Source organism: Apiospora phragmitis (genome assembly GCF_038363925.1).
Source record: "Apiospora phragmitis strain CBS 135458 chromosome Unknown utg000001l:1.0-2902119.0:1.0-2906034.0, whole genome shotgun sequence".
Lineage (NCBI taxonomy): Eukaryota > Fungi > Ascomycota > Sordariomycetes > Amphisphaeriales > Apiosporaceae > Apiospora > Apiospora phragmitis.
Genome location: NW_027117399.1, coordinates 307,625 through 334,822, shown reverse-complemented (window position 1 = coordinate 334,822; position 27,198 = coordinate 307,625). Strand labels below are relative to the sequence as shown.

At 53.7% G+C, this 27,198-nt stretch overlaps 6 protein-coding genes across 6 annotated transcripts; 3 read left to right on the top strand and 3 right to left on the bottom strand.

The window, feature by feature from the left end:
- Window positions 1-72: 72 nt before the first annotated feature.
- On the top strand, window positions 73-7,923 carry PG994_000097 (uncharacterized protein; the record flags this gene model as incomplete). The annotated part of the gene is made up of 3 exons (XM_066851506.1): window positions 73-375; window positions 644-4,769; window positions 4,820-7,923. 3 exons carry the CDS (start codon window positions 73-75, stop codon window positions 7,921-7,923), a joined length of 7,533 nt encoding a protein of 2,510 aa, XP_066722138.1.
- Window positions 7,924-9,033: 1,110 nt separating this feature from the next.
- Window positions 9,034-10,615, top strand: PG994_000096 (Cytochrome P450 monooxygenase alt3; the record flags this gene model as incomplete). The annotated part of the gene is made up of 2 exons (XM_066851505.1): window positions 9,034-10,403; window positions 10,459-10,615. 2 exons carry the CDS (start codon window positions 9,034-9,036, stop codon window positions 10,613-10,615), a joined length of 1,527 nt encoding a protein of 508 aa, XP_066722137.1.
- Window positions 10,616-11,361: 746 nt separating this feature from the next.
- PG994_000095 (gmp synthase) lies at window positions 11,362-12,290 on the top strand (the record flags this gene model as incomplete). Its single annotated transcript, XM_066851504.1, has 2 exons — window positions 11,362-11,668; window positions 11,743-12,290. 2 exons carry the CDS (start codon window positions 11,362-11,364, stop codon window positions 12,288-12,290), a joined length of 855 nt encoding a protein of 284 aa, XP_066722136.1.
- Window positions 12,291-13,086: 796 nt separating this feature from the next.
- PG994_000094 (uncharacterized protein) lies at window positions 13,087-14,337 on the bottom strand (the record flags this gene model as incomplete). The annotated part of the gene is made up of 1 exon (XM_066851503.1): window positions 13,087-14,337. One exon carries the CDS (start codon window positions 14,335-14,337, stop codon window positions 13,087-13,089), a length of 1,251 nt encoding a protein of 416 aa, XP_066722135.1.
- A 1,906-nt stretch (window positions 14,338-16,243) lies between these two features.
- Window positions 16,244-16,909, bottom strand: PG994_000093 (uncharacterized protein; the record flags this gene model as incomplete). Its single annotated transcript, XM_066851502.1, has 1 exon — window positions 16,244-16,909. One exon carries the CDS (start codon window positions 16,907-16,909, stop codon window positions 16,244-16,246), a length of 666 nt encoding a protein of 221 aa, XP_066722134.1.
- Window positions 16,910-23,622: 6,713 nt separating this feature from the next.
- On the bottom strand, window positions 23,623-25,908 carry PG994_000092 (C6 finger domain-containing protein; the record flags this gene model as incomplete). Its single annotated transcript, XM_066851501.1, has 4 exons — window positions 23,623-23,884; window positions 23,973-25,199; window positions 25,243-25,430; window positions 25,501-25,908. 4 exons carry the CDS (start codon window positions 25,906-25,908, stop codon window positions 23,623-23,625), a joined length of 2,085 nt encoding a protein of 694 aa, XP_066722133.1.
- Window positions 25,909-27,198: the final 1,290 nt, after the last annotated feature.

Below are 27,198 nucleotides of genomic sequence, written 5' to 3'. Positions count from 1 at the left end.
GATACCCCCCCAGAAGCCACGTTTGCGGTGCCTCTTTCGTCGCCGAGCCCGCCAAATTCACATACGTACAACATGCCTTTAATACACGAGCAGGCCGAGGCCACGCCTCTATCCGAGCCCATTGCCATCATCGGTATTGCCCTCAGGGCACCCGGGGATGGCTCAGATCCAGAGAAGTTCTGGAATATGCTGCTCGAAGGGCGATCAGCCCGGAGTGAGATACCTAAAGAAAGGTATAACGTGGATGGATTTTACCATCCGAACGGAGACAGACTCGGATCTATCCAGCAGAGACACGCACATTTCTTGAAGCAAGACTTCAAAGTGTTTGATGCCCCTTTTTTCTCGGTGACGCCTAAGGAGGCGAAGGCCATGGTGAGTGTGACCTGTCTTAACTTTCCCAAATCATTTTATTTCAAACGATTAGACCAATGCATCAGCACTGGTATAATCGAGATTATGCCCAATGGAAGACTGGCTATACCAGTGTAAACAACTGGTGGTACCATGGTCTAAATTGTATGGCAACGCGATAGTTGGGTTGAAGTTGGCTTACAAGAGTGGCGCTATCTAGGATCCCACCCACCGAATGCTTCTAGAGAGCACATATGAAGCGTTCGAAAATTCCGGACTGCGACTACAGGACGTTGCCGGAACCAAAACATCCTGTTACATTGGCACATTCACCGCCGACTTCCCTTCATTGCAAGCGCGTGACAATGAGGGCCCATCCATTTACCATGCGACAGGAACTTCGGCTTCGCTGGCATCGAACCGACTGTCCTGGTTCTACGACCTGAAAGGGCCGAGTATGACCATTGACACGGCATGCTCATCCAGTTTGACAGCCTTCCATCTCGGTTGCCAAAGCATCCGGACAGGCGAGGCCGAGATGTCTGTCATTGCCGGCGCCAATTTGATGTTCGGCCCTGACATGTCGATCCTTCTCGGCGCCGCCAAGATCCTGTCGCCGGAGGGCAAGTCCAAGATGTGGGACGCCAACGCCGACGGCTTCGCACGGGGTGAAGGCATCGGTGTTCTCATTCTCAAGCCGTTGAAGGCAGCCATCCGAGACGGCGATACCATCCGCTCGGTCGTCCTGACTACGGCGGTAAATGAAGATGGCTATACTCCTGGAATCTCGCTGCCGAACAGTGAGGCCCAGCAGGAGCTCATTCGGACGGCATATGCGCAAGCTGGCATCGATCCTGCAACGACCGCCTATGTTGAGGCACACGGCACGGGCACGCAAGCCGGCGACCCGCTTGAAGCAAAAGCAATTCTCAACACGATCGGCGCAAACAGAACTACCGATCTATATGTCGGCTCGGTCAAAACCAACATTGGCCATCTCGAGGGTGCTGCTGGTGTCGCGGGCGTCATCAAAGCTTCACTTATTGTTGAGCGAGGCTTGATTCCTCGAAATCTATGGTTTGAGAAGTTGAACGATCAGATTTCTCTTCCAGATAATGTCAAGATCCCCCTTGACACAATGGAGTGGCCCAACCAGGGTCCTCGTCGCGCCAGTATCAACTCTTTCGGGTTTGGTGGTGCGAATGCCCATGTTATTCTCGAGGACGCTGCCTCATACCTGGCGCGAACAGGACAAACTGGCCGCCACTTCACCACTCCTAAATCCATCACCAACGGCACCAATGGCACTTCCATAGAGGACACCAAGTCCAAGATCTTCGTGCTTTCTTCCAATGATGCCGATGGCGTCGCTCGCCAGATTGAGAGCCTGCAATCCTATCTTTCCACCAGGCCCGATTCCAAGTCTACAGCTGATCTGTTGGATAGCTTGGCCTACACTCTGGGTTCCAAGCGGACTGTGCTTCCATGGAAAAGCTTCGCCATTGCATCTAGCAAGGAGACTTTACAGAAGGGCCTCGAGAATGTCCCCGCTGCTGTCCGATCCTCGAACTCTGCTGTGCCCAAAGTTGCCTTTGCGTTTACCGGGCAGGGTGCCCAGTGGTGGGCCATGGGTCAAGGACTTTCTGTATACAAGACATTCCGGGAAAGCATGGACTACTCTCAGAAAGTTCTCACATCTCTCGGTTGCCCCTGGAATCTGGAAGAGGAACTCAGCAGATCTGAAACTGACTGCAAACTTCGCTTGACCGAGTATAGCCAGCCGGCCTGTACCGCTCTGCAAGTTGCTCTTGTCCAATTGTTGCGATCGTGGGGTGTCCGGCCCGTCGCCGTCGTGGGGCATTCCAGCGGAGAGATCGCTGCCGCTTACACGGCTGGATTCATCTCCCACGAGGCGGCCGTCAAGATTGCCTGGTTACGAGGCCAAGTTTCTTCGACCGTCTCCAAGAACGGCGGCATGATCGCGATCAATGCGTCGGCCGAGTCCATCGAGCAGCGTCTCAGCGCCCTGACGCAGGGTAGGGCAGTTGTCGCTTGCATGAACAGTCCTAAATCTTGCACGGTATCTGGCGACAAGTCCGCCATTGACGAATTGTACGACGCTCTCAAGAAAGATGAGGTGCTTTGCACTAAATTGCCCATGGACGTTGCCTACCACTCTTTCCACATGGAGGCAGCACGAGAGCAGTATGAGAAGGCTTTGGCAGGTATTCCTCACGAGGTCCCCGAGACTGGATTGCCAATGTTCTCTTCCGTTACGGGGAAATCAGTCACCCCTGAAGACATGAAGCCCTCATACTGGATTGACAACTTGGTCTCGCCAGTCAATTTCACTGCTGCGACGCGGGCTCTGCTACACCACACACAGGGAAAAACGCGCAGCCACGATCGTACAGCTTTCGCCAGCGTCTTCGTGGAGCTGGGCCCTCACTCTGCCCTGAGGGGCTATTTGCTTGATATCTTCAAGACCGAGGACCGCTTTGTCGACTTGGCGTACGCAAGCGTTCTGAGACGAAAGGTCAATGGTGTTGATACGGCTCTTCAGGCGGTCGGCGAGCTCTGGACTAAGGGATGCCAGGTTGACTTGAATCTCGTCAACGAAGCACCCAAGAATGTGAAGACGCTGGTAGATCTGCCGCCCTATAGCTGGGATCATAGCCCTAGTCGCAGTTTCTGGGAGGAGTCACATTTGTCAAAGGACTATCGATTCCGTCCGAAGCCCAGAACTGATCTTCTTGGGTATCGAGTGCCTGGAGTACCAGACCCCACGTGGCGCAACTTCCTTCGCTGCAATGAGAACCCGTGGATCAGAGAGCACAAGGTTCAAGGGGACATTCTTTATCCCGGCGTTGGCATTGTTATCATGGCTGTTGAGGCTGCTAAGGAGATTACGGATATCAACGAGGAGATCTATGGCTATGAGCTTCGCGATGTCGCGATAACAACAGCGCTGCGCGTTCCTGACACGGAGAAAGGTGTTGAGGTCCAGGTCCAGCTTCACCCGCGCCGTACAGGCACCAAGGCAGGACCTTCGTCCTCACTAAACGAATTCACTGTTTCTTCTTGGTCTGAAGAGACGAGAGAGTGGACTGTACATGCCAGAGGTCTGGTTTCCTTGACTTACCAATCATCCCTCTCCCCTGCGATGCAGAAGGAGCTTGAGCTGGAGTCAGCAGCCAAGAAGCAAGCTCTCTTGGATGCCCGGGAGAAGTGCCAAAGGCCAGCCCGAAGCTTCCTCTATGATCAAGTCGAGACCATCGGCATGATCTATGGCCCTACATTCCGAAACATGACAGAGCTGTTCGCGGGACCGGATTCGAGCTATGGTATCATCAGTATACCCGATACAAAGAGCATCATGCCTTGCCAATTTGAGTATCCGTTTGTGGTTCATCCGGCCACTCTGGATTCCATTCTTCATCTCCTGTTCCCGTGCATCACTGGAGAAGAGGAGTCGCTCTCCGAAGCGGTAGTGCCCTTCTTCTTTGACCGCGTCTTCATCTCATCCAAGTTGCCAACCACCCCAAGCACTAAGCTGCAAGGCCATTGCACCGCTACAAAGACCAGTTATACAACGTGGACCTCTGCGATCAATGTCTGCGAGAACGACGATGAGCCCCTTATCATCATGGAGGGCGTTGGGCTCGCCTCGATTGGTGGTGGGGGCGACAGCACGGCGGTCACCCAGGAATCTCGGGCCTCCTGTTTCGGACAGAACTGGCACGAAGACGTTGATTTGCTTCAGCCCAAGCAGATCAAGGAGATTGTGTACAGTCGCACGCTGAAGAGCAAAGATGACGATAGCGTGCTCGATAAGCTGGAATATGTTTGCCTGTACCACATCTACCGTTGCCTCGATTGGTTTAGGGGCGAGGGCAAGGACTTCATCCCCGAGTCTGGGTTCTGGAAGTCTTACGTCGAATGGATGCACGACACGATCAAGGATTTCCCGCCGCTAGCCGAGGACCCTGCTGAGGTTCAGGCAGAGCTTGAGAGGTGCCGTAACGCGATCGTGCACTCGCCAAGTGGAGACATTACCGTACAGATGGTGGACAGAATCGGAGAAAACTTGCCCAAGATCTTCAAGCGTGAAGTCGAACCTCTTCAGGTCATGACGGAAGGCGACCTGCTATACACCTTCTACCGGGGCGCTTTTGGCACCTCCTTCAACACAAACGTCGCCGAGTATGTTGGCCTCATCGCTGACAAGTCTCCTGGGCTACGCATCCTGGAGATAGGAGCGGGAACAGGTGGTACCACTTACCACGTCCTTGAGCGCCTTCGCAATCCCGATGGCTCCTCCAAAGCTGCCAAGTACTTCTTCTCGGATATCTCACCTGGCTTCCTTGCCAAGGCTGCCGAGAGATTCAACACGGATGCGTCGATCATGGAATTTGGTATGTTCACCTCTAAAGAAACGTACTAAAATACGTACTAACTCTCACAGGCACTTGCAATATCGAGATGGCGCCGATGGAGCAAGGCTTTGCCCCTGAAAGCTTTGACCTCATCGTCTGCGCCAATGTGCTGCATGCTACAAAGAGCATCCAGGAGACCTTGGACCACTGCAAGTCACTGCTGAAGCCGGGTGGCAGACTTGTGCTATCGGAGGTGACTATCAAGCGCATCTTCAGTGGTTTCATCATGGGCCCTCTGCCAGGCTGGTGGCTCGGTGAAGCCGATGGCAGATTCGGCGGCCCCCTTCTTGATGTGCCAGAGTGGCACACAGCCCTGACAAAGGCTGGGTATTCCGGCGTAGATATGGATGTCCGTGGTGACCGCGAAGATTCCAAGGAGCCTGTCTCTCTGATAATCTCCACCAAGCCTGTCAGCACAGCTTCTAAGGCTGCGAGCCAGTTCCTAGTCATTGGCGCCGACACCCCTGCATCTGATAAGCTTGGTGCTGCTATCGCCGAGACTCTAACTAAGGCGGGGAAAACGGTCGATACAATCAACTGGGGTCAGATCATGAAAGACACCGTGAACGGCAAGTACTGCATATGTCTGGCTGAGTGGGAGTCGCCGATGCTCGCCGAGCTCACGGATGACAACTGGGACAAGCTGCGTGACGTTGTGCTGGGTTCGGCCGGTACTCTATGGATCACCGGCGGCGCTGCCATGGACACTAACGAGCCCCTTAAGTCGCTGATGGTTGGACTTTCCCGGGCTATCCGCAACGAAGACGCCGGTGTTCTTCTCGCCACCCTTGATCTGGAGCCCGCCGGCTCAATTGATTTGGAGCAAGCCTCCGATGCCGTACTGAGAGTGGCATTGGAGCACAGCCGCGGTGAGACCACTGACGGCGAATTTGCTGCGCGTGGCCGCTGCGTCTACGTCCCGCGTGTGGAAAGGATACCCAATGTGGACTCATCTCTCCGCAAGTACGAGGCGAAGGGGGATCCTGAGCCTACTTCTTTCACCGGCTGCGGCCGACCTCTCAAGCTGACTATCAAGACCCCTGGTTTGCTCGACACCTTCCGATGGATCGAAGACGAGCTCTACTACGAGCCGATGCCTGAGGACTGGGTCGAGGTCAAGGTTAAGGCTGTTGGCCTTAATTTCAAGGACGTCCTCGTCGCGCTGGGCAACCTTGCGGAGTACAAATTGGGTGTTGACATATCTGGCGTCGTCACGCGCGTTGGATCTGCTGTGACGGATCTAAAGCCTGGCGACAAGGTTATGACCGCTACGTGCGACGCGTTTGCTACTTTTGTTCGTTTCCCTGCCAAGGGTGCGATTGCGATCCCCGAGGGAATGGACTTTGAAGAGGCCGCATCAATGCCCCTTATTTTCCTCACTGCCTACTATGCTCTGGTCACGGCCGGCCAGCTAGCCAAGGGAGAGAAGGTTCTTATTCACGCGGCTGCCGGAGGTGTTGGCCAGGCGGCCATCCAGATCGCTCAAAGCATCGGAGCGGAGATCTTTGCGACTGTTGGCCCCGAGGAGAAGAAGCAACTCCTTATCGACCAGTACGGCATACCCGAGGATCACATCTTCAGCAGTCGTGACACCAGCTTCTACAAGGGAATTATGCGCGCCACCAACGGGGAAGGTGTCGATGCCGTTCTGAACTCCCTTGCTGGAGAGGCCTTGCGCCTCTCGTGGCACTGCCTGGCTGAGTTTGGCCGCTTCCTGGAAATCGGCAAGGCTGATCTCTTCGCCAATACAGGCTTAGATATGAAGCCTTTCTTGGATAACAAGAGCTACATTGGTGTCAACCTATTGGCATTTGAAGATCGCCCTTCAAAACGCGCTGTGAAGCTGTGGTGCGACACGGCTAAGTTGATCCATGATGGCTCTCTCAAGCCCGTCCAGCCGATCCAGAGGTTCACCATGGCCGACGTCGAGAAGGCCTTCCGTTACATGCAGACTGGCAAGCACATGGGTAAGGTCGTTATTAGCGTCGATGACGCAGACATAGTCCCCGCTGTGCCTCGTACGCCGAAGGTCGGAATCACGGCTGAGGCCACTTACGTGGTTGCTGGGTTGGGTGGCATTTGTCGCGAGATCGGTCGCTGGCTGGCGGAGAAAGGTGCCAAGCACCTTGTTCTTCTGTCGCGATCGGCAGCCAGCAGCGAGGACAACAAAGCGTATGCCGCTGACCTCGAGAAGACGTACGACACCAAGACCTATGCCTTCGACTGCAATGTCGGGGACAAGGCAGCGCTTCAGTCTGTCCTTGACCAAATCCAGCACCTGCCCCCTATTCGAGGATGTGTTACAGGTGCTATGGTCTTACACGACACTCTGTTCGATAAGATGACAGCCGCACACGTCCGCACTACTGTCGGTCCTAAGGTTCACGGAACTTGGAACCTACACGAACTCCTCCCCCGAGATCTCGATTTCTTCGTGATGCTCAGTTCGTTGGCTGGCGTCATGGGTCACCGCGGACAGGGTAACTACGGCGCCGGAAATATCTTCCAGGACTACTTCGCGAGCTACCGACGTAGTCAAGGCCTGCGCGCCATGACGATTGACATCGGATACCTCCTCAGCGTGGGCTTTGTTGCCGAGCACGACGAGTACGTGGATCACGTCAAGGCCATGGGTCTCAAGGTAATGCGCAACTCGGACTTGCACGGTCTCCTGTCCACGGCCGTCGAGGGCTCCGACGCCCACCCGGCCCAGGTCATGTGCGGTCTGCCCTTCAATGAGCATGACGACGCCTGGTACTGGATCCAGGACGGCCGTTTCGCCGCCCTGCGCAATCTGGCCGCGGGTGCCTCAGCCGGAGGATCTGCCTCGATTTCTCTGCGCGAGGAGCTCTCGCGCTGTGCACGTGTGGATGAGGATTCCATCGATTTGATTACGGCGGCCATGGTGCAGCGGCTGGCCAAGTTGATGATGATGCCCGAGACCGATATCGACGCCACCAGACCGCTGAGCGCCTACGGCGTCGACAGTCTGGTCGCCGTTGAGGTCAGGAACTGGGTGGCGCGTGAGGTCGCTGTCGAGGTGTCGGTGTTTGACCTCATGGCCAACATCCCCATGAGACAGCTGGCTGGAGATTTGGCACGAAAGAGTGCCTTGCTGAATCAGGAGGCTTGAGTGTAGATTTGGGCATTCTGCTTGTTAGCTTGATGATTTATATGAAGATGTATTTATTGCGGGATTCTTTTGTTAATGTATCATTTTCTAAGAGTTAGCACTTTCGCTATGTTTTCACAATTATTTCACAAGACACGCATTATGCTCTAGCTAGCCACTGCTGGACGCCCTCATTCACCAAATTGCTGCGCAACGACGATTCCGCTCTCCCTGGATGGCATTAGGGGAGTTCTGTGAGAAAAGTCATGCCCAGGGTCTGATTCCAGATATCGTAGCAGAGCCAAAGAGCAGGTATAGGCAGGTATTCGTATCTGGAGGGTCACCTCGGGCACATAACCAGGGCCGAACCACCACTCAGGCCCGCCTTGGTCAGAGTACAGGCTCGGCGGAAAAGTCCCCATGGCCGAGAGGGGCCCGGAACCAAACCACCAACCTCTGTCGTAACGCCAGAGGTAGTTGTACATGTAGCACTCCACAGAACGTGCTCAGGTCTTGGCCCTGGGACCAGAAGCTTGTTTGAACTGGCGATGGTGAGCCTCTCCCCTGTCTGAAAGCTTGAATTGCGGACTGGTGGGTAAAATGGAACTACCGATCGCTACCCTTTGATAAGACCCTGCTTTCTCGTCCTGTCGATATAGCACGTGGCTTGCTGGGGAAGGGCCTGGGTAGCTTCGGTACCGCTGTAAACCCCCTGGCCATCCACTCGGCTCTGGCCGTGTGGTCCAAGATCCTAGGTCGGCATACGTGACCCCTGACTTGGCCCGGAGGTCGGCTGATGATGAGTTCAAACTACCACGACCTTCGTTTTGGTACCGTGCAAAGTGACACCCGGTAAACTCTAAGATGAGCTACCGTAGTCTCGATACATGCAATGTACCGTTATTGACTTGGTGACTTTCGCTACTTTGAAATGAGGGGTGATGCCGATTCGATTGGTTTGTTTGAGCTCGCTCGGTATCGATTATTCCATGTGGATGTCCTTCTTTCCGCCTGCGTAAGATTATCCCATCTGGTTTCCCATTATTCTACCCGTTGTTCCATTAAACCAGTTCAGTTGTTCGAGCACCAAGTTATAACATCGAACACCACACGCAAAGCGGTCCACCAAGAATGCTTCTCAGCGGGTTCCCCTCATTGTCGGCCACCCGGCTCATAGCAGGCTCCCTAGCCCTGCTCACCCTCTACCTCGTCGGCCGCGCCCTTTACAACATCTTCCTGCACCCCCTGCGCTCCTACCCCGGCCCCAAGCTCTGGGCCGCGTCGAGGCTCCCCTGGGTGCTCGCCAGCCTGCGCGGCGAGCTCGCGTGGTCCCTGCTGGCATTACACGAGCAGTATGGCCCCGTGGTGCGCATCGCGCCCGACGAGCTGTCGTACACGGGGACCGGCGACGCCTGGCGGGAGATCTACGGCCGCCGCGGCGCCGACGAGTGCCCCAAGTGCCTCGACGGCCGGGCCATCGCGGGGCCCAACATCCGCACCGCCGCCGCCGACGGCATCATCAGCGCGCCCCACGACAAGCACGCGCGGCTCCGGCGCGCCGTCGCGCCGGCGTTTTCCGAGCGGGCGCTGCGCGAGCAGGAGGGGTTCCTGCAACTGTACACGGACAAGCTGGTGGCGCAGCTGCGGCGGTGCTGCTGCCGGGATGGTAGTGTTGAGAAAAGCGGCGGCCCGCAGGACATGCAGCGGTGGTACAGCCTCTTCGCGTTCGACGTCATGTCCGATCTGGCCTTCGGGCAGCCCGCGGGCTGTCTGGACAACGTGGACCAGCCGTGGCTGCAGGTCCTCGGCGCACGCACCAAGTCGATCGTCTGGTACCAGGTCCTTATCTACTACGGCCTGGATCGATGGGCGAAGTATTTCGCGCCGAAGTCCTTGATGGAAGCTAGGCAGAAGCACCTAGCTATGACCTTCGAGAAGGTGCAGCGGAGAATCCAGCAGAAGGAGGACCGCAAGGACTTCATCAGCTACCTCTTACAGAACAAGACGGAAACCCTGAACAACAGGGAGCTGGTGGCGATGGCGTCCTCGTTCATTGTGGCCGGTAGCGGTACCTCCTCAGCCGCATTGGCGGGCATCACGTATTTCCTATGCCGAAGCCCAGACAAGTATCAGAAGTTATGCGCCGAGATTCGTTCTGCTTTCACATCCGAGGCTGACATCACTCTCGAGTCCACGAGCCGACTGAGCTACTTGAAAGCGATCATCGAAGAGGGCCTGCGCCTCTACCCGCCAAGTCCCAGCACTTTTCCCCGGTTCGTGCCGGGGAAGGGCGAGGAGATTGAGGGCAAATGGGTCCCCGGCGGAACAGCAGTGGGTGTACATCAGTTTTCAGCAGGCCGCAGTTCCATCAATTTCAAAGACGCCAAAGCCTTCATCCCCGAACGATGGCTGCCGCTATCGGAAGGGTCGGAGTTCGCGAACGATAATCGAGCCGCCATGCAGCCGTTCTCGTACGGCCCTCGTAATTGCATCGGATTAAAGTAAGTTCGACTGTCTTTGAAAATCTGTTCAACTCATTTTACTAATAGGGCGCAGTATGGCATATGCTGAGATAAGACTGGTCCTGGCCCGCTTGCTCTGGAACTTTGATATTGAGCTATTGGATGATCAGTGGATGGAGAGGCAGAAAACGTGGCTCGTGTGGCTCAAAATCCCGTTGTTGATCAACCTGAAATCAACAAAGGCCAAGTAAAGAATCCATTGAGCGAGCATAAGCGGCAAATTCGTTCCGCGCTGTGCAGACTTGTGAAACTTGTATTCGCTCCTCTCAACGTCATCATTGCTCGGCAAAAGGTTTCCTTTCCCAAGCCAAGTTGGGACGGTACTTGGCATTGGGTAACGGAAACTCTAGTTTGTGGAAGCTAAGGATCGGCAAGTCTCACTCACAGTGTGGCGAAAAGAGCGAGGATGAGTTGGGCTTTGTGCTGAATTAGATGGTATTTGTCAGAATTATCATTGAAGAATAAAGGTTTGGTAGTCCTTCTTCGTCATAGGGGAAAAGAAGAAGAAGAGCCGCCCGAGTTTTGGTGCTTTGCCGGGGACGATGGATACGGATGCGAACCCGGTTCATCCCAACCATCCCACCGGTGCCGCTTTCCGGGGAAGTGGATCGGTCCACGCGGCAGACTAGACGCGGAAAGCTTTTTTAACATTCATGGATGGCGTCATACTCAGATGATGCGTAGTTGTGCAGTGAAATTTCACTTATGAAGCAGGTAGGTTCGGTGAGTATAGAAGGCCCACTCGTGTCGAGTCTGATTTTTGTCATGTCATGAAAACGTAATGCTCCGTCCTCTCGCCAACTACTGCACCGCCGTCTTTAAACTTCCAAGCATCAACATCCCAGCGCTCTATCACCCCACGACGAGATCTTTGTGTCTTAGTACTCGTACTAGCAGATCATACACAGCAGCACCACCACCAGCTCCCGCCGGCAGAATGGTGGTAAGAGACCTGCCCAAGGTCCGCATGCTGGTGCTCGAGACAGACGAGACCCTACCTGAGACGCAGAAAGACAAGGGACATTTCGGTCAGGTGCTGCACCACCACTTCTCCAAGGCCGGCCTGAACCACGACCCGCCCCTTGGTGTGGAAACGGACCGCCGCTTCGTCGTGGCCGACAAGGGGGGCAAGGTCCCGGCCTACGACGAAGTCAAGGATTACCATGCCATCCTCATGACAGGGAGCTGTTTCGACGCCCACTCAGATAATCCCTGGATCATAGAGCTGATGAACCTGCTGCGAGGTACGAACTGAACTCCCCACTCCAGTCAAGACGCGTAGTCGGGAAAGAAGCTGACTGAAAACCTCTCTCTCCAGAGATATGGCTACGCAACCCCCAATGCAAACTCAGCGGCGTGTGCTTCGGCCACCAGCTGCTCTGCCGCCTCTTCGGGTCCGCCGTGGCGCCCGAGCCCTCGGGCAAGTGGGAGCTGGGCCACACCAAGATCGACCTGACGGCGGTGGGGCAGCAGCTGTTCGACGTGCCGGAGACGCCCTACGTCTACCTGCACCAGATGCACCAGGACCACGTGACGTCGCCGCCGACGCCCGAGTCCTCGGGCGGGCTCCTGGCCAAGGACAGGAAGGTGCACGTGTGGGGGTCGACCCCGCACACGGCGGTCCAGGGCATCTTCATCGAGGACCGCGTCTTCACGACGCAGGCGCACCTGGCCTTCGACGAGGACATGGTGCACCGCGAGATCCAGGTCCGCGTGGACGGCGGCGGCATCAAGGACCTCGAGCACGCGAACCGGGCCAAGGAGACGGCCCACCTGAAGCACGACGGCGACGTGGTGGCGGCGGCGATCCTCAGGTTCTTCCATGGCGAGGACAGCAAAGCGGTGGAGGAGGCAAAGAAAAAGTGAGAGAAGGCTATGTTTTGTATACTATTTAAAACACTCCGATGACGGAGAGTTAAACCAATGAATCAAAGACTGGTGATCTACAAAGCTGTTGACAATTCAATCGATTGAAACGTGCATCATAGACACCTGGTCCCATCGCTGTCGGAGGAGAATGATCAACGTGGAGCAAGCTTGTATGCGTGATACCAGGAGACAAAATCAGCGAGAGGGCAAAGTCTTCTGATGTCAAGATAACCACACCCTCCCAGAACAATATCCCTCAGATGGCGACAAATCTGACAAGCAAGAAGCACTACGATTTTTCTTTTTATAATTCCTTTGCTGAACAAGTGCAGCTGCTGGTCCTCTGGATCCAGTCTTTCTGCGGTTGATGCTAGTACCGCTAGCACCATGAGAGCTGGAACCTATAGTCGTGTCGGGGCCCCTTCGATTGTTCATAACAGAGGTTGCGTTGATCCCCAGGAAGCTTCCGTCCCGGGTACGGCCCAGATCGTCTCTGGCACTGCCACCTATTCCAGGCGCCGCGCCTCTTTCTGGTGCTCGATGATGTTGAGCCGTTCGCACCATTGTTCCCACAATCTCGGTTCTCTGCTGAAGTATTATTGCTGAACTGAACTTCTTCTGACTTATCTGGCTGGTTGATCCGCTCGCGATGCTCCCCTATCTATCTTCAAGCCGCTTGCTCTTGCAACTGCGTGTGATTTCAGCATTGCCGTTGCGGTGGCGACCTTGATAGCAGTCGTGGTAGCCTCTGCCAGTTGCCCAACCTGTTTATGTTCCAATTGAAAGACTCGACTCAATCGGGGCCGGGGCTATGCAGATTCCGTTTCGAAAAGAACCTCCGAAGACCGCCGTTACTACCATTCCTCGGCGTTTTCGGTCTCGATGCATCATCTATAGACGCCTTGCGCATCTCCTGCATTTGAAGCGTCGTAGGGATGGGAGGAGCACGTCGCGGGTAATCTTTAGTTGGTACCACGGGCGGTGTCTTGCGCGCTGGCAGCGGTCGTAAGGATAACGGACGCACTTCAAAGTCTGAGAACTCAGGCATGCACGCACCTACGGAGTTTTCCCCGGCGATCAGAGGTGCCGGCTCGATAGCCTTCGGCCGCCGCCAATCTTTGTTCCTTGGTGCATCTCCTCCTTTCCCCAAAAGTTCGGGGAAACGACATATGAACTCTTCTTCGTCGAACTCGATTGGCCGCGGGTTCCTCGGGCCGAGATCTCCTCGTCCTGTGACGCATCCGAGGCGGCTCTCATCGATATCCTTGGCGGAAAGACTTCTTTCCTCGTCGCCGCAAACCACCACATACCATTTGATCTCCTCGCCTCGCTGTAGATTGTCCCGTAGCATTTCAAACCAGCCGGCTTTCCTGTTGCTGGAAGAGTTCGGTTTCCGGCCTGTCTCGTCACTCGGGCCGGTCATGGCTTTGACTTTCTCGGACTTCATTCGCTCTTCGTACTTCATCATCTCTTCCGCTATGGAGACCGAGGTGTCCACGCGCACAATGTGATCTGCCACGAATGCCCAAGGACCATTGAGTTGAGTTTCATTCGCCGGATCATACTCCTCCAATAGTTTCACAGCGGCCCAGTCATTGAAGGTGGCATCCGGCTCCGGCGTAGAGGCTCTTGAAGGCGTGACGTTGCTGCGACCGCACATGCGGGTGCGGCTCCGACTACGACTACGAGACGCATTGTCACGAATGCGATTAGACCACGTTTCCGGGGCTCGATCGAGGCGACCGTCGTCGCGCTCGTTGGTGTCAAATCTTCTGTGGATATTTTGGTGGGCGCTAGGGGGGTGAGAATGTTTGTGAGAACCGTTGGATAGTGTGTAATTATCGCCGCTCAAGCTACCCTGGCTCCGGGGTGGGTTGCTGGGCGGAAGAAAGTCGAAGAGGTCATAGAAACAATACAGAAAGGCGATGGCGCTCTGGCGGGCCACGATCCATTCCGGGGCCGCATCGTCCAAATCCTGGATGACGACAAAGTAGCGGATGCTCTTCCTATGCCAACGAAAGCCGTGGCACAAATAAGTCGGCATGTCGCCAATTGCCGTTGGCCGTCAAGGCAATGCGACTCGGGAAGACAATGGTTGGTTAGCGGGGTAGAAGCGGTTCCGCGGGTGGCTTGGAGCGAAGGAGACGGGCCGCCGCCAGCTAGCTGTGGGTGCTGATGACACTTTCGAGATAATTGAGAGATGCCATCTGAAAGGTATTATCGTGGGTTGTACATGAAGCGTGAGCGCATCATAGAAGGATTGTGGGTGGGGGTGGAACTGTCGGATGGTGTGTTGTTGTTTCCGGGCTCCTCGAGGTCAAGCAACGAAGTGGAAAAGCATAAGTTGTATGTTGTGGTAGAAATGTTTGAGTCATTGAAGCACACCATCCAAGTCTAACCTAGCAGATAGATGTCGACAGTCCAGACCCGAGTGTCAAGTCGCTTGTCATGTCAAGTGGCTAAGGTTAGTTGACTGTTCATGCGTACCAGCAAGTGCGGATCGTGGCGGACAGATCCGGGCCAGGGTCTGCTTCAAGGTCATAAAACGCACCGCGTCGCAGCTTCACTGAGCAACGTCGGTGGTGAACTGCAATAAGTCTTCAGCTGGTTGCAAATTGGCAATGTACTTCAAACAACGGCTTTGAGGCCCGCTTGGCACATGTGGCATACACATGGTACGCCAGAGACGATTTTCTTACTGAGTGAGCGAGTCACAGCTGGAAGGAGACCTTTTCTTCCGGGTGGGTTAGGTTGCAGAGTTGATTACTTAGGTAGTTTAGCGGCCGTTAGATTGGCCGAGCTTGAGTAGTTCGTGGTGTTAAGAGTTCGTCAAATGCTGAGTTACCTGCTGGACGACGAGACTAATAAGTAACCTACAGATCGCGCATCAATGATACTGTGCTGCAGCTCCATTGATCAGTCACATAAAATAACATGCCCTGATCAAGGAGAATGCTGAACGCGACTTGAATCTCCAATCTAGCGTGGTGGTACTACCCTGCAAGGGTTGTACCTGCAGGTTTTGGTACCGAGGCATTGCTTCGGCATCTTTGAATAATGTCCCGCAGCACAACAGTACATGTCACAATCCCTTTAGTATGCCTATCATATCTGACAGGTCCAGATACCCCAGACACCAATGGTGAGATAGGTTCAATTCCTATCAGCGCTAGTGGTCTGGTTCGTTTTGGGGTTCTCATCTGGTGTCTAAGCGAAACAGAAAACAGTCCAACGTTTGATTTCTAGGCCTAAGCCCTGCATCTTGTTAGGAAATCGAATGCAAGTAGAGTTGCTGCAGTGACATACGATATACTGACAATACAGTTGTTGATCGACTGGACGCTGAGCACCGGCTTCTGTCAGTGGAGTGCGATACCAAACCTTAAAGGAGCCGCATCCTGCAAATTCAGCAAGAGCAACAACAACAAACAATAAACAATAAACAACAAACATCAATGCCAACTCGGCATATGTGAATTCAGTTATTACTATTGTGTACCTATTCCTCGGCCCCATCAAGCAACCAATGTGTTTTACAGTGCACTCATTCTATTGAGAGCATGACAGGGTCTCCCATTTTCTGGCCTTGGCAATCATGTCTCAGATTGATCGATGAAGATCTCACACAAGATGGACGAGACATGCCATTTCGCTCGGCAATTCCAAGCGACACGCTTGGAATACCGGCTACGATAACCGCTGTTCATCTGATACGATAAAAGGCCCCATTTATTGCGATACCGAATGGATCCAGATCAACGTGTCTCTGGGCTTGTCAGGACTGGCGTGTGTGTCTTGAACTCCAGTGTCGATCCTCTCCTTACCTACCTTATTGGTAGGGTCTCACTAGTACAGTAGTACTCGTTCGAGGAAACCACATTTCAAATGTAGAGCAACAGATTAAGTATTAAAATATTAGAATACCGATTAAACGGAAAACCCTCCCATCCTCACCATTCCGCCTGCTCCAGCCTCAGCCTCGCGACGCTGCTCGCGAAGCCGAGCTCCTCAAAGTCGGCCCGCGCCGCCTCCATGGCTCTGTGGTCCCGCGCGTCCCCCGAGGCGCGCCAGACGTTGCGGGCCTCGCGGTACGCCCTCCTTAGCCGGAGGAACCGGGCGGCCTCGGCTTCTTCGTGCCGCTGCGCGCGGCACGGTCGGCAGAGGTCCCCGACCGCGCCGCCGTCGGCCAGCGTCCGCGGCAGGTGGAAGACGGAGCTGGCGTCGACGACGCGGGGCTCCACCCGGTGGCGGCAGGCGCGGTGCCGCAGCCGCAGCCGGCAGCACGGGCAGGCGTCGTGGGTCCGCAGCCACTTGGCCAGGCAGCGGTGGCCGAATATGTGGCCGCAGGGGAGGATGGCGGGCCGCGTGTCCGACTTGATCTTGGGGGACGACGCGGGACGGAGATGGAGGCTGGAGACTAGGCAGATTTGGCATTCCAGCACGGGTTCGGAAGCGATACCGTCATCACCTTCCGGGCCGACAAGGAAGGCGATCTTTGGAAACTGTACGAAGCAGTTGTCTGGTGAGATACCAGTGACCGTCCTGGGCCCCGTGTTGGTGACACTCTCTTCGGGGCTTCTGATCTCTGTTTGGCTGATGATAGATGTTGACTTCATGGTGCTCTGAGTGGACCCAATGGTCAGTTGTGAGAGTCCAGTATGCATGACGGGAGCTGAAATCGGCAGTGCTCTCGTAGATGGCCCGTCGTCGTTTCACTTGATTGAAGGCGGCAGCGACCTAGGGGCTCATAAGGTCTGTACCTCAGGAGCAGATGGAGGCGTATGACTGTGGGAAAGCAGAGGGCGATGATGCTCGATTTCTAGGCGAAAAGTCTGGAGAGTACGAGAATGGCTTTCGTACTGGGAACGACTGGACCGTAACGGAGTGCCAGATGCGTTCGTCGGCAATGATCGAGGCTCCTGCTGATATACTGCAGGTGGTTCCTCTGTGTGCTCACCTCCCAACAGAAACCTGGGCCTCTGCGGCGTAGTGTCAGTATAAGTATGGTGCTCCTGGTTCCCAGACCTGCGAGACATACCTGGGAAGAATATACTATTCTTGGCTGTCAGTTAATAGTAAAAGAGATATATACACATGCGTTCGTACACGAACCTTAACATCCACTTTGCATGAGTCTACAAATGGCAAGATACCGGATTTACAGGTGGCAGGGATCGTTCGTTACAATGGCATTCAGGGTCTTTCAGGGTCTTCCAAGGCCGTTGCTAAACCGGACGGGAACAAAGGATCTTACATCTCTACCAAGGTCTGCCCACCGCATTCGCCAGCCTCATCCTTTCAGCTTATCTCATTGTTGCCAGTAGAGAATGAAGGGGTCTGAAAACACAGTTTCCTATGACGTTTCTTGCTCAGAAACACGACGACACCTTCTATTGCCTCAAGCCTTGCATTCCTGCAGGATTGGATGTCCAATTGGTCTCCTGTCGTTGCAATTTTTTTGACAGGAAACCGGAAAAAAACAAAGTCGCTATACCGTTGGTGTTAATACATACTAGGCGCGAGCGAAGTAACTAACGGCGGGATTCGCGATGCCTTCTAGGCGGTGCAAGCTGGAAAGTTGGCACCCACTCCCCATTGCGGCAATAACGAGAAGAAAGCACGGCAAACCTTATGCCTTGGTCTGGATAGAGCTAGCCTTTGAAAATCTGACGAAAGAAGAGCACCTGCAACACATCCTCTGTCTGCACGTACTGGAAGGTAGCACCTGTGAAGATTCAAGAACCATGGAATTGCCGTTACTGCTTAACAAACCCCACCCTTGTCCAATCTACAGACCTTACCATATGCATCAAGTTCAGGGCAGGGCTCGGGACTCGCTGCATGTCTTCGGGTTTTTGATTCCAGGGCTAACCTAGGGGAAATGGTCCGAATTTTGCAGGGTGGGTTAACCTTAAAATCGCTGCCACCGCCGTGCTGGGATACCTTGGACACCCAAAGTAACCAGGCGCAACAAAACCAAGCATTGGGCAGCACCAGACCGGCCCGATGGTACCAGCGGGATAATCTAGCAGTCAATGGCATGTGAGAGAGATAGGCACAGACTTGTTATTCTACGGAGAACTTACCGAGCGCAATCATGGTGGTTCCTGACGCTATTCTAGCGCAGCCGTGTAGAGTAACATCGGATGGCGCCAGCGAGCCAAGCCAAAGCGCTGCACTCCAATCGACAGTTATGGCGATACCACATCTGTGGAACGCCAGGTATGGCCTCAAATGGGTGATATAATCAATAGCTTTCTTTTCACGAGGCGTGAAATGGGTCTGGCCCTTTGGCCCTCGTTGGTGCATTCTAGAAGAACCAATGGCCAACTTGATAGTCTTGGTAACACCGGCAAACACCTCGTGCTCATCGTGGGCTGAGCCAGCAGAAGCAGCGTCGAGATCTTCTGTCGATTACCAAGCCACATCTTCGATGGCAGTCTCAAGCAACGAAGGCAGTGATCTGGGAGCACCAACCATCTCCCTAAAGTGTCCGGGGATGACCCCTTCGCTCACTGTCTGTCCATGCAATTGACCTCTCCGTTTGTGGCAGTGACTGTCTCCCGCGGCCACAGAGTGAACGCAGTTTGGCCTAGCTTATTGGCTTGCGCTTCCACTGGGTTCTCCCCAAGCTCTTGTCCTTGCTTGGGCCTTTGCCGCAAGTTGTTTGGGACTGGCTTGGTCGTCGCCTGCCCGATGGCATTCCAGCTTACTTGAAGGGACCTGAACCAGTCCTCAAGAAATGCTGACCGTTATATTCAGCCATAAACGCCACAGTACGAGCCCCGTTCAGGTGTGATCTTACGGCTCCATTTCGAGTCCCGCGGGCCTTTGTTTGGTTCGGAAAGATGCTTGGACGGCCTGGTCCACGTCGGTTTGTCTGGTTCTCGTCCAACTAGACCGATCTTTCGCTGGCCGAAAACCTCGCGTTGATCGGAGAGAATTTGATTGATATATGGTTCGCCGGGAAAGCAGAAACGACCTGGAGCTCGAACTACCCGTCATCGACTCGAACTGGGTATGGTGGCGTCGTCGCTCTACATGACTGCAACATCCGTGCCTACTTCCACGATGAGAATTCGGGAGTGTACTGCGATATACAGTAGCCACGAGCCATGGGGTTTCTTGCCCGATCTTGACAGCCATTCGTACATGGGTAGTCTGCCCTGCTTTGAACCGCACACCAAGCCAGTTGATGTATAGATTGGCTGATCGGTGAGTCGTGATCAATCGCAGTTCCCCTAACAACGCTGGCAAAGCCGGACAGGCTTGTCATCGGCCTCCATGGTGCTTCCCGCTCTTCAGGAATGCTCGTATTGCCTGATGAAGTCATTTTCTCCCCCGCAACTGAGAACCATGGCTGCGCCGAAGTTTGACGTTAGTGGTAAAGTAACACACAACCTCGATGAGTTAATAAGTAAGTGAATTACCCATCCTTCCTTTGACCGGGTCGGTATAGCCTAGCGGTAGTATCATTAGTTATATACTTAAAGGCAAGGGGGTTCAACCCCCTCTGCGGTCACTTTTTTTTTCCCACTCCCAATTCCACCCCCTTTTTCCAGCCCTGGCTTATTCTTCAAAGACCTCGAAACAAAGCAAGTCAAATGTTTCACTGGCTTCTGTCCGTTAGTCTTGTAATCAGCTTATATCCATCAAGAATTCAATATCATCCCGAAGGGGTGCTAGTTCGTGGAAGGCAACTGCAACTACGTGACGGTTTCAACTGATGCACCATACCAAAGGCACTCGAACTGCAATAGAATGCTGATATATGAGTTGCCTGAAGTAGCAATGATCACTTGAAGTCCCCATGAGAGAAGTGAATGTATAGAGGTTTTTGGCATTATTTGAAAAGCATACATCTTGTGATAATCTCCTCCCTCGTGATAGTTGGCAGGATCGTTCTAAAACAGCCACCTTCCAACCTACGGCTGCCTATAGAACCAAAAGCATGCCACCGAACGTCAAGAGGCAACACGTCCGTGTAAGGGGGGAAGAGGTATAGAAGCTCTGCACAACCAATCAATACTGCCCGTTGCTGTCCACATTCTGGTACAAACCCCTAGATTAACCAGCCTAACGTGCGGTCTCGGTCAGTAACTCAGCGTGACCAACGTCTCGGCTTTGGTGATGATTATTGACGATCAACCTCCATGTCACAAGCAAATTGCGCTTATCAGGTAGACAGCCAAGCTGGGAGGGGTTGCTGCTGTCCATAAGTAGGTTCCGTATCCATGGTCCTGGGTACTCCACCCAATAATACTAGGATCGGACTGGGGTCCGCCTCCTCTCATCCAGATAATGCGATAGCCGTTAACGACATACCTAACTCGGACACATCTCAAGCCTTCTGATAGCTCCTGCTGTATTCGGTCAGTCGTCTTCCACTATGTTGGGTTTTGCGGATGATTCAGAAGACAACAGTACATTTGTTCAAGAGCACGTACTACTGCTAAAGGGTTGAGAGCTTCACTTTCCTTGGTAGGCTCGTTCGCTGGCTATCAGCAGGCAACCCTTGCCGAGTTCGTTGCCTACTTAGGCACCGCCGAACATAGAAGAATCCGAGGCGCAGGTTTCCAATATTGGGAGCGGATTGTTCGTCCTATTCCAGGATATCGGAGCTTGCCTCCTATCTCTATCGGCCCCGGAAAGAAAAGGGGAAAAGCAACAAAAAAATCTACGACACAATAGTTGAGTAGACCCCTACACCAAGCAGCAGGGTTCTGCGGGATGACGTTACGGGAAAATGTGTCTGCTGCTGGCGCACGAGTGAGACGGCAATAAAAGAGGATAGAACGCATTCACGATGCACCCTTATCCTGTCTATCATGGACTAACTATATACATCAATTGCCTGCGGCCCAGGTACATATCCAAAGAGGATTTACTCTTCCCCACGCAGCGTTGCCGTATGCAGGTATGTATTGTGATGTTGTGGTGTGTACTGAGCGAGCAGCGACGAAACGAAACGGACCCCCGCATGCTTCTGCTATGCGCGCGCTATCGCCGCGTGGCTGCATCTGTCAATCTATCCGTACCGGACCCTGGGAACCATATTCTTGGGAAATACGGTGTGATTTGCTTTGTCGTCACACTCCATATTTTCTTTCTTTCTTGCCAACACTTTTTACCAGTGGGCTAGGGTAAGCTAGGTTAGCAGGTTGAGTTCAAGTCCGCATTCATGGATGACCGTGTTACACAATATTTCACTCTCTCCCAAGCTCGCTTGTTGCTTTGTCCCATTGACAGTTGGGCAGTTGTTGGCGCCGAGGGTTGCCTATCATGTCATTTCAGTGTGCGGGACGATCGATTTCCGTGAGCTCGGTAATCGCCACGCCGGCGAGACGCTGTCCTGTCGCACTAACCTTGTGGATGAGAACAGGGACCAAAAAAACAAAGTCGCCATTATAAATTTCATGTAAATGCGTATGTATTCTGTGAGTGACGAAGAGAGATAAGCTGTTAGTACGTAAGTAGATACAATTTAGAGTGTGCATACATCCAGCCCAAAAGGGAAGCTTACAAAATACCCCATTTCCATACAGGAAGAACAGTCCGGACTGTGAATTAGCTCATGTAGCATAGACAAGTACAAAATTCCAGAGCGAGGAATAGTACCTTCAAAATAGCAGCAGCATCGTGGAGGAGGTGTCAGGTGTAGTCGCATGGCAAAGGGCAGAGATAACAAGACCCAATAGTACTGTGGAGGGAGGCAAAGATCGTCAGTGCCTCCAGGTCCCTTTCCCGGTTCCCCCGTTTCCCCATCTCCATTTCCCCGTGGGGTTTCTACTTTACTATTAACCCGCGTGAGACGGAGTGCGGGGTGGAGCAAAAGCAATGGTACTGCTTGGAGGCATGTCCTTGTATGCATGCTTTGGTGATCTGGTACATCCAGATTTGGAGAACAAGTCCGACATCAGCAGCCAACCAAAAGCCAACCTCTCTCTGCGGCCTGCGTGCCGACATCTCGTTTCCCAGTTGCCGCGTGTGGGTGTGTGCGCACTTCGGCCGCAGCGCCCGCCCATTCCGGCTCTCTGTGAAGTCATTTCGACCGGCCGACTACTTGCGTTTTCGTCGGTCATATTGATGCCGGTTACAACTACGGCCAGGTACTTCACTTACTGTAAAACATCGTCAACCGGGGACAGAAACGACGCTTACGAACAGCACTGGTCCTTCAATTTGTTGCGGCGACTCGGGAAAAGATTGGCTCACATCTCACTTACGGCATGCTGTAGATAATGGTAGAGCTCATCTGCAAAGAATTCTCTATTACCACGACTCTCGCCGAACGCTATATCTCGTGTGACATATCGAAGGCCCAATAAATTGGACCTACCCTTCTATGGCAATTGATAACGACACAACGTAAAGGGTTGTGAATAAATGCAATCTAGACGTAATCAACCCAATCCAATGGCCCCATCATTGCCAGTCTAGTGAGCGAGCGCCGAGCTGCGATGATTAACGACCTTTTCATATTGTTTGACACAGACATCTCACATAGTTTCCCAAGTATAACAACAAAGATAGGAAGCAAGACAGCCCCGAACCTTGTCCGGAGGTCGGCCTGATGGGAACCAGCCCGCCAGGCACGTTCAAGTCCCGAAGGTAGATATGCCTCCGAGCCTGTCAAGGGTAGGGGAAGCGGACAGACAATCGGTGGTACTAGATTTCGATGATGATATTCATCATGTTATTGCACAGTACTCTCCGATACTATATCCAAACCCCAGATCTCCCAGTTGTTTGAAGAAGAGCCCGCGATATTGGTAGACTCATTGGACGTGCAGTCATTGCTGATTGATTGCCAAAGCTGTTGCGGGATTGCGGTCCGCCTCCCCAGAACCAGCTTTTTCCCTGACCAACCACACCACGCCAATTTCGACTGGGTGCAACCCCAGATGGTAAAAACGCGGCCAATTGGCCCCGAGCGTATTGTAATGCCTGTCTCTCGGAGGTTGCGTGAGGTTAGCCACGCAGTTGCTAGGTGTGTGAATACCAGCCTCCAAAGGATGCCCCATCCTGCACCCGACGAGGCTGAAGTGATACAGAATGTTGCGTATGACTTGCAGCAGCAGGTCAATTTTGGTGCGACTATGACACCCCTTTCTTTGGTCTAGACTGGACAAGATTTGGCTCGCGTTGCCTGCACCCTACCGAGGCAAGCCACCCATCTCACTCCGTTTCGGCCCTATATGTATGCCATAGCAGCCTGCATGTATCCCGGTTGATGTTTGTTGACGTGGGCTCGAAGGAGCAATCCGCGAGTACCATGGCGATCTCCCGGGATTTTGTGTTTCGTAATGTCGGGTTCGTGCCAGATTTCTCAACCGTTTAGAAAGCTCCGGCGTCTGACTTCGGCCTCTTTGATGATTTCCGCTGCGAGACTTAAGCTCGGTGCCAATACGGCCATTCTCTCAATGTCCATAATGACGTCATTGATAATCTGGTCCATCGCTTCCCGGTGAGGCAATAGAGTCAAGATGATGCTGGATAGCGATGGCGACATCGTGGCACCCATCACGAGAAGGGTCTGAGAGACGATCGACAAAGCGCCTTGCCACAGATAAGGCATGTGGCCAGCGTGGCTAAGCCTGTGTTAGATTAAACCGATTTAGAGGCTCAGGAAGAAGAATAATTTAACTGGGTAGAGTAAAGGGGCAGAAGTCTACTTACTGCGCGCCAATATGCTCCAATTGCCGAATCGAGGCCTCGAGGCATTTGTGGCAACTTTCTCGAACAGCAGGGTCCATGATGGCCTGCTCGTTGTCCAGGACCGCAAGAATGTAGGGTCTGTAGATAATGGTGCGACAGGCAAAGAACCTCAAGCGTAGTACGGTCTGAACTGGGTCTGGAAGTGCCGTGCGCGTAAAGGGAAACTGGAGAGCAACTGGCAAGCTCTCGTACCACTGGGTCAGCTGGAAGTCGAGCTCAGCCACGACTGGCTCTAAGCTTGTCGTTGAGGCCATCGAGTCTTTGGAGTATATAAGCTGACTGACGCGATTCAGCAGTCTTCGCAGGGCGATCTCGGCTAGGAAATACCAGAGATCATCTCGCCCTACGGCCTCTGACTCTTCGCCTTGGAAGCCTCCAGGCAGGCCAACGTGCTCTTCAAGCTGGACGACCCCAGAGTGGGGTAGGTCAAGCTCGGCCAACAAGTCGCTTTCGAACAACAAAGCGTTCCAATAGATCCGCTCCAACAACTCTCTCTGATCCTCGGGCACTCGGTTTGGGCTCATAAGCAACAGTTGCAGCTTGTTGCTCGTAGTACACAAAAGATTCCAAGCTTCGAGTGGCCGTACAAGATAGAACAGGTATGCAGCCGCTAGCAAGTGGCACTGAGCTGCCAGGACGCTGTTGGTCGTCATCATGCCCGGTAGGAGAGACCATGCGGCGGTGAAGTATTGCAGTCCTGGCGGGTCCTCGTGGGGTACGATTCTCGATATACTGCCGCGCAGACTGGCTTGGCCAAGAGCAAGCACCAATAAGACAATGCAACTCTCGGGCCCCTCACGAAACCCGTTTGATAAGGCGCTGCGGTAGTGACTTCTCCAGGTATAGGGGTTCACGCACGAGTACCAGATGTTCACTCGGTCAAAGTACGCCTCGATGTATGCATTGGTGTTGGATAGATCGACGCAAGGGGTTTTGGCAAGAGAAGGCAACGGCTCCCGCGCCATCTCGAGTTGGAGAAGTATTTGAGGGTCGTACGGCCTCGAGACCAGGTCTCGAATCAACGGCCATTGTAACAAGTGCAACGCGGCGTTGGTGTGCACTTTTGGCATGGTAGAGATGTTGGTTCCGCTCGTCCAGGTGCCCAAGCCTCCGCTTGGGATGATCGAAACGAATCTGTTGGCATCGTGGGCCAGGAGGTTGTCGCCGGTAAGAGCCACGGTGCCGTTGCTGATAGGTGGTGATTCGCCGGATATCTGCATTGGGTTCCCACCACCACCAACCAGATTCATCTGCAGAAGACTCTCGATGCGCGTAAGTCTCTCTCAGGATCAGCTTGTCGCCAGCGTCAAGCTTGATGCCGGGCTCGCGATAGATGCACTCGGCCCCGAGTTCCGTACAAAGCTTGCACTTAGGTTTGGTGCCATCGCACCGCGACTTGCGGGACCGGCAGACTTCGCACTATTAGAAGCCAACAACGTCAGTCATGGCAATTCACCCGGCCTGAAGTGCACCAATTTGGGCAACTCACAGCTATCGTAGCTCGTCTCCGCGGGTAGTCTACGGTTGCATCCGTGTTACGCCTCTTAAGAGGGTTGATGGTGCCTTCGTCACTCGAACCTTTTGACATCCCATTTACAGTGGTGTACGGGTCTGAGCGTACTTCGGAAGACTGTGAAAGGTTCCGTGCCTTCTGTGCTGAGCCTAGAATACCTTCTCGACTGAAGCCGGAAGTCTTTTGGACCTTGGCGGAAGTTGGTGATTTGAGAGTTGAACCATTCACTGGCTTGAGTTGCGGCGAGGGGACCTCGATCGAAAAGCTATCCCTAGATGGGAGAGGGTAAGGCCGACCTGTACTGCTTGCACCGCCAATCGAGTGAGGCGAGTCGCCAGTCGAAGACGGCGATAGCTTTGATGGTTGCAAAGCAGCCGTGGCCATCGGAGCTGTATTCTACAGTGGCGTGGGTGCGTACGTTCGTGTCCTCCGAGTTCATGCGTGATGGATAAAAAAAACCAGCGTAATGTATATAAACCAGATTGTGTAACCCGGGACGAGGCGAACAGGATGGTGTATGCTGAGACTGGCTGACAAGAACACAATTACATACCCAGTACGCCGAACGTGAGAAGGGACTTTTGAAAGATGATGAGGAGGGAACCCTTTCAACTTTCAAAGGTGTGGCCTGCAAGGAACGATAGAGGCCTTCTTATGTTTTGGGACGGGATTAATGGATAAACCGGAGGATCGGGCAACAGAACTCGTCCTCGAGAATTGCCCATGCCACGGCCATTACCATCCTTGCCATGGCTTTTGGCCGTGCTAGGTGTACTACTGTGCTGCGTTGTGCTGTACCAAATATGCTGCAGGGCGAGGGGGGAGCAGACCACGATGCATAAGACCCTGGCACATGCACACCCTCTTTCATCCCATCTCACCCAATCCAATCCACTATGAGACGGCGCCCCGTAAAAGAACACACAACCCCAGAATGATTGCCGCTCGTGGTTTAGACACCAGTAGGATAGGGGACTGGGGTATGCGGGTTTGGGTGGAGGGGTGATCTCTCCCGTCAGCTCTCTCCTCCTCCTCCTCCTCCCTCAATCGAGGGTCCACGTCCGGTACATATATACTTACACATGTACGTACGGACAGGGCGGAGCAGACATGTTGTCATGTATGTAGGTTCGTGGATACGGAATAATTCATTCCAGCCACGAAGATTGGATGAGGGGACAGCAGCAAAAGTCCGTCACAATCCACGAGCTTTGTTCGCATTGGCAGAAGGATTTTGTGCAGACTTTCGGTGGAGTGAAATCGGCGTGTGCGACGGAGGAGACTCTAGAACAGGAAGAGCGACTGTCCTTGGCGGCATCGTGTTTCTGATGACTAGCTGGGCTGGCCTGTAACTAAAGTGATGTACAGAACCGTCTGCGATTGGCAGGGTGTCCCATCCGTCGATCTGGTGAGTAGGTTAGGTAGGAGTAGTACTTTGTAACAATACCCGTTTGCGCGTGAACGGCATTATCCGTGTGAGGCTGCCCGAGGGTGGTGGTAACGAGATTGGTGTTATTTAGTATCACTTATTTGCCTCGGTCGAAGGTGGGAAGCTCAGTGTAACCTCCCAAGCTGAAATAAGAGAGATGCATTATCAACCCCATCAAGTTTTGGGTGTATGTAGGTACATTGAACGGCCGGCAGAGATCGAGGGCACTCGAGCAGCCTGCCTGT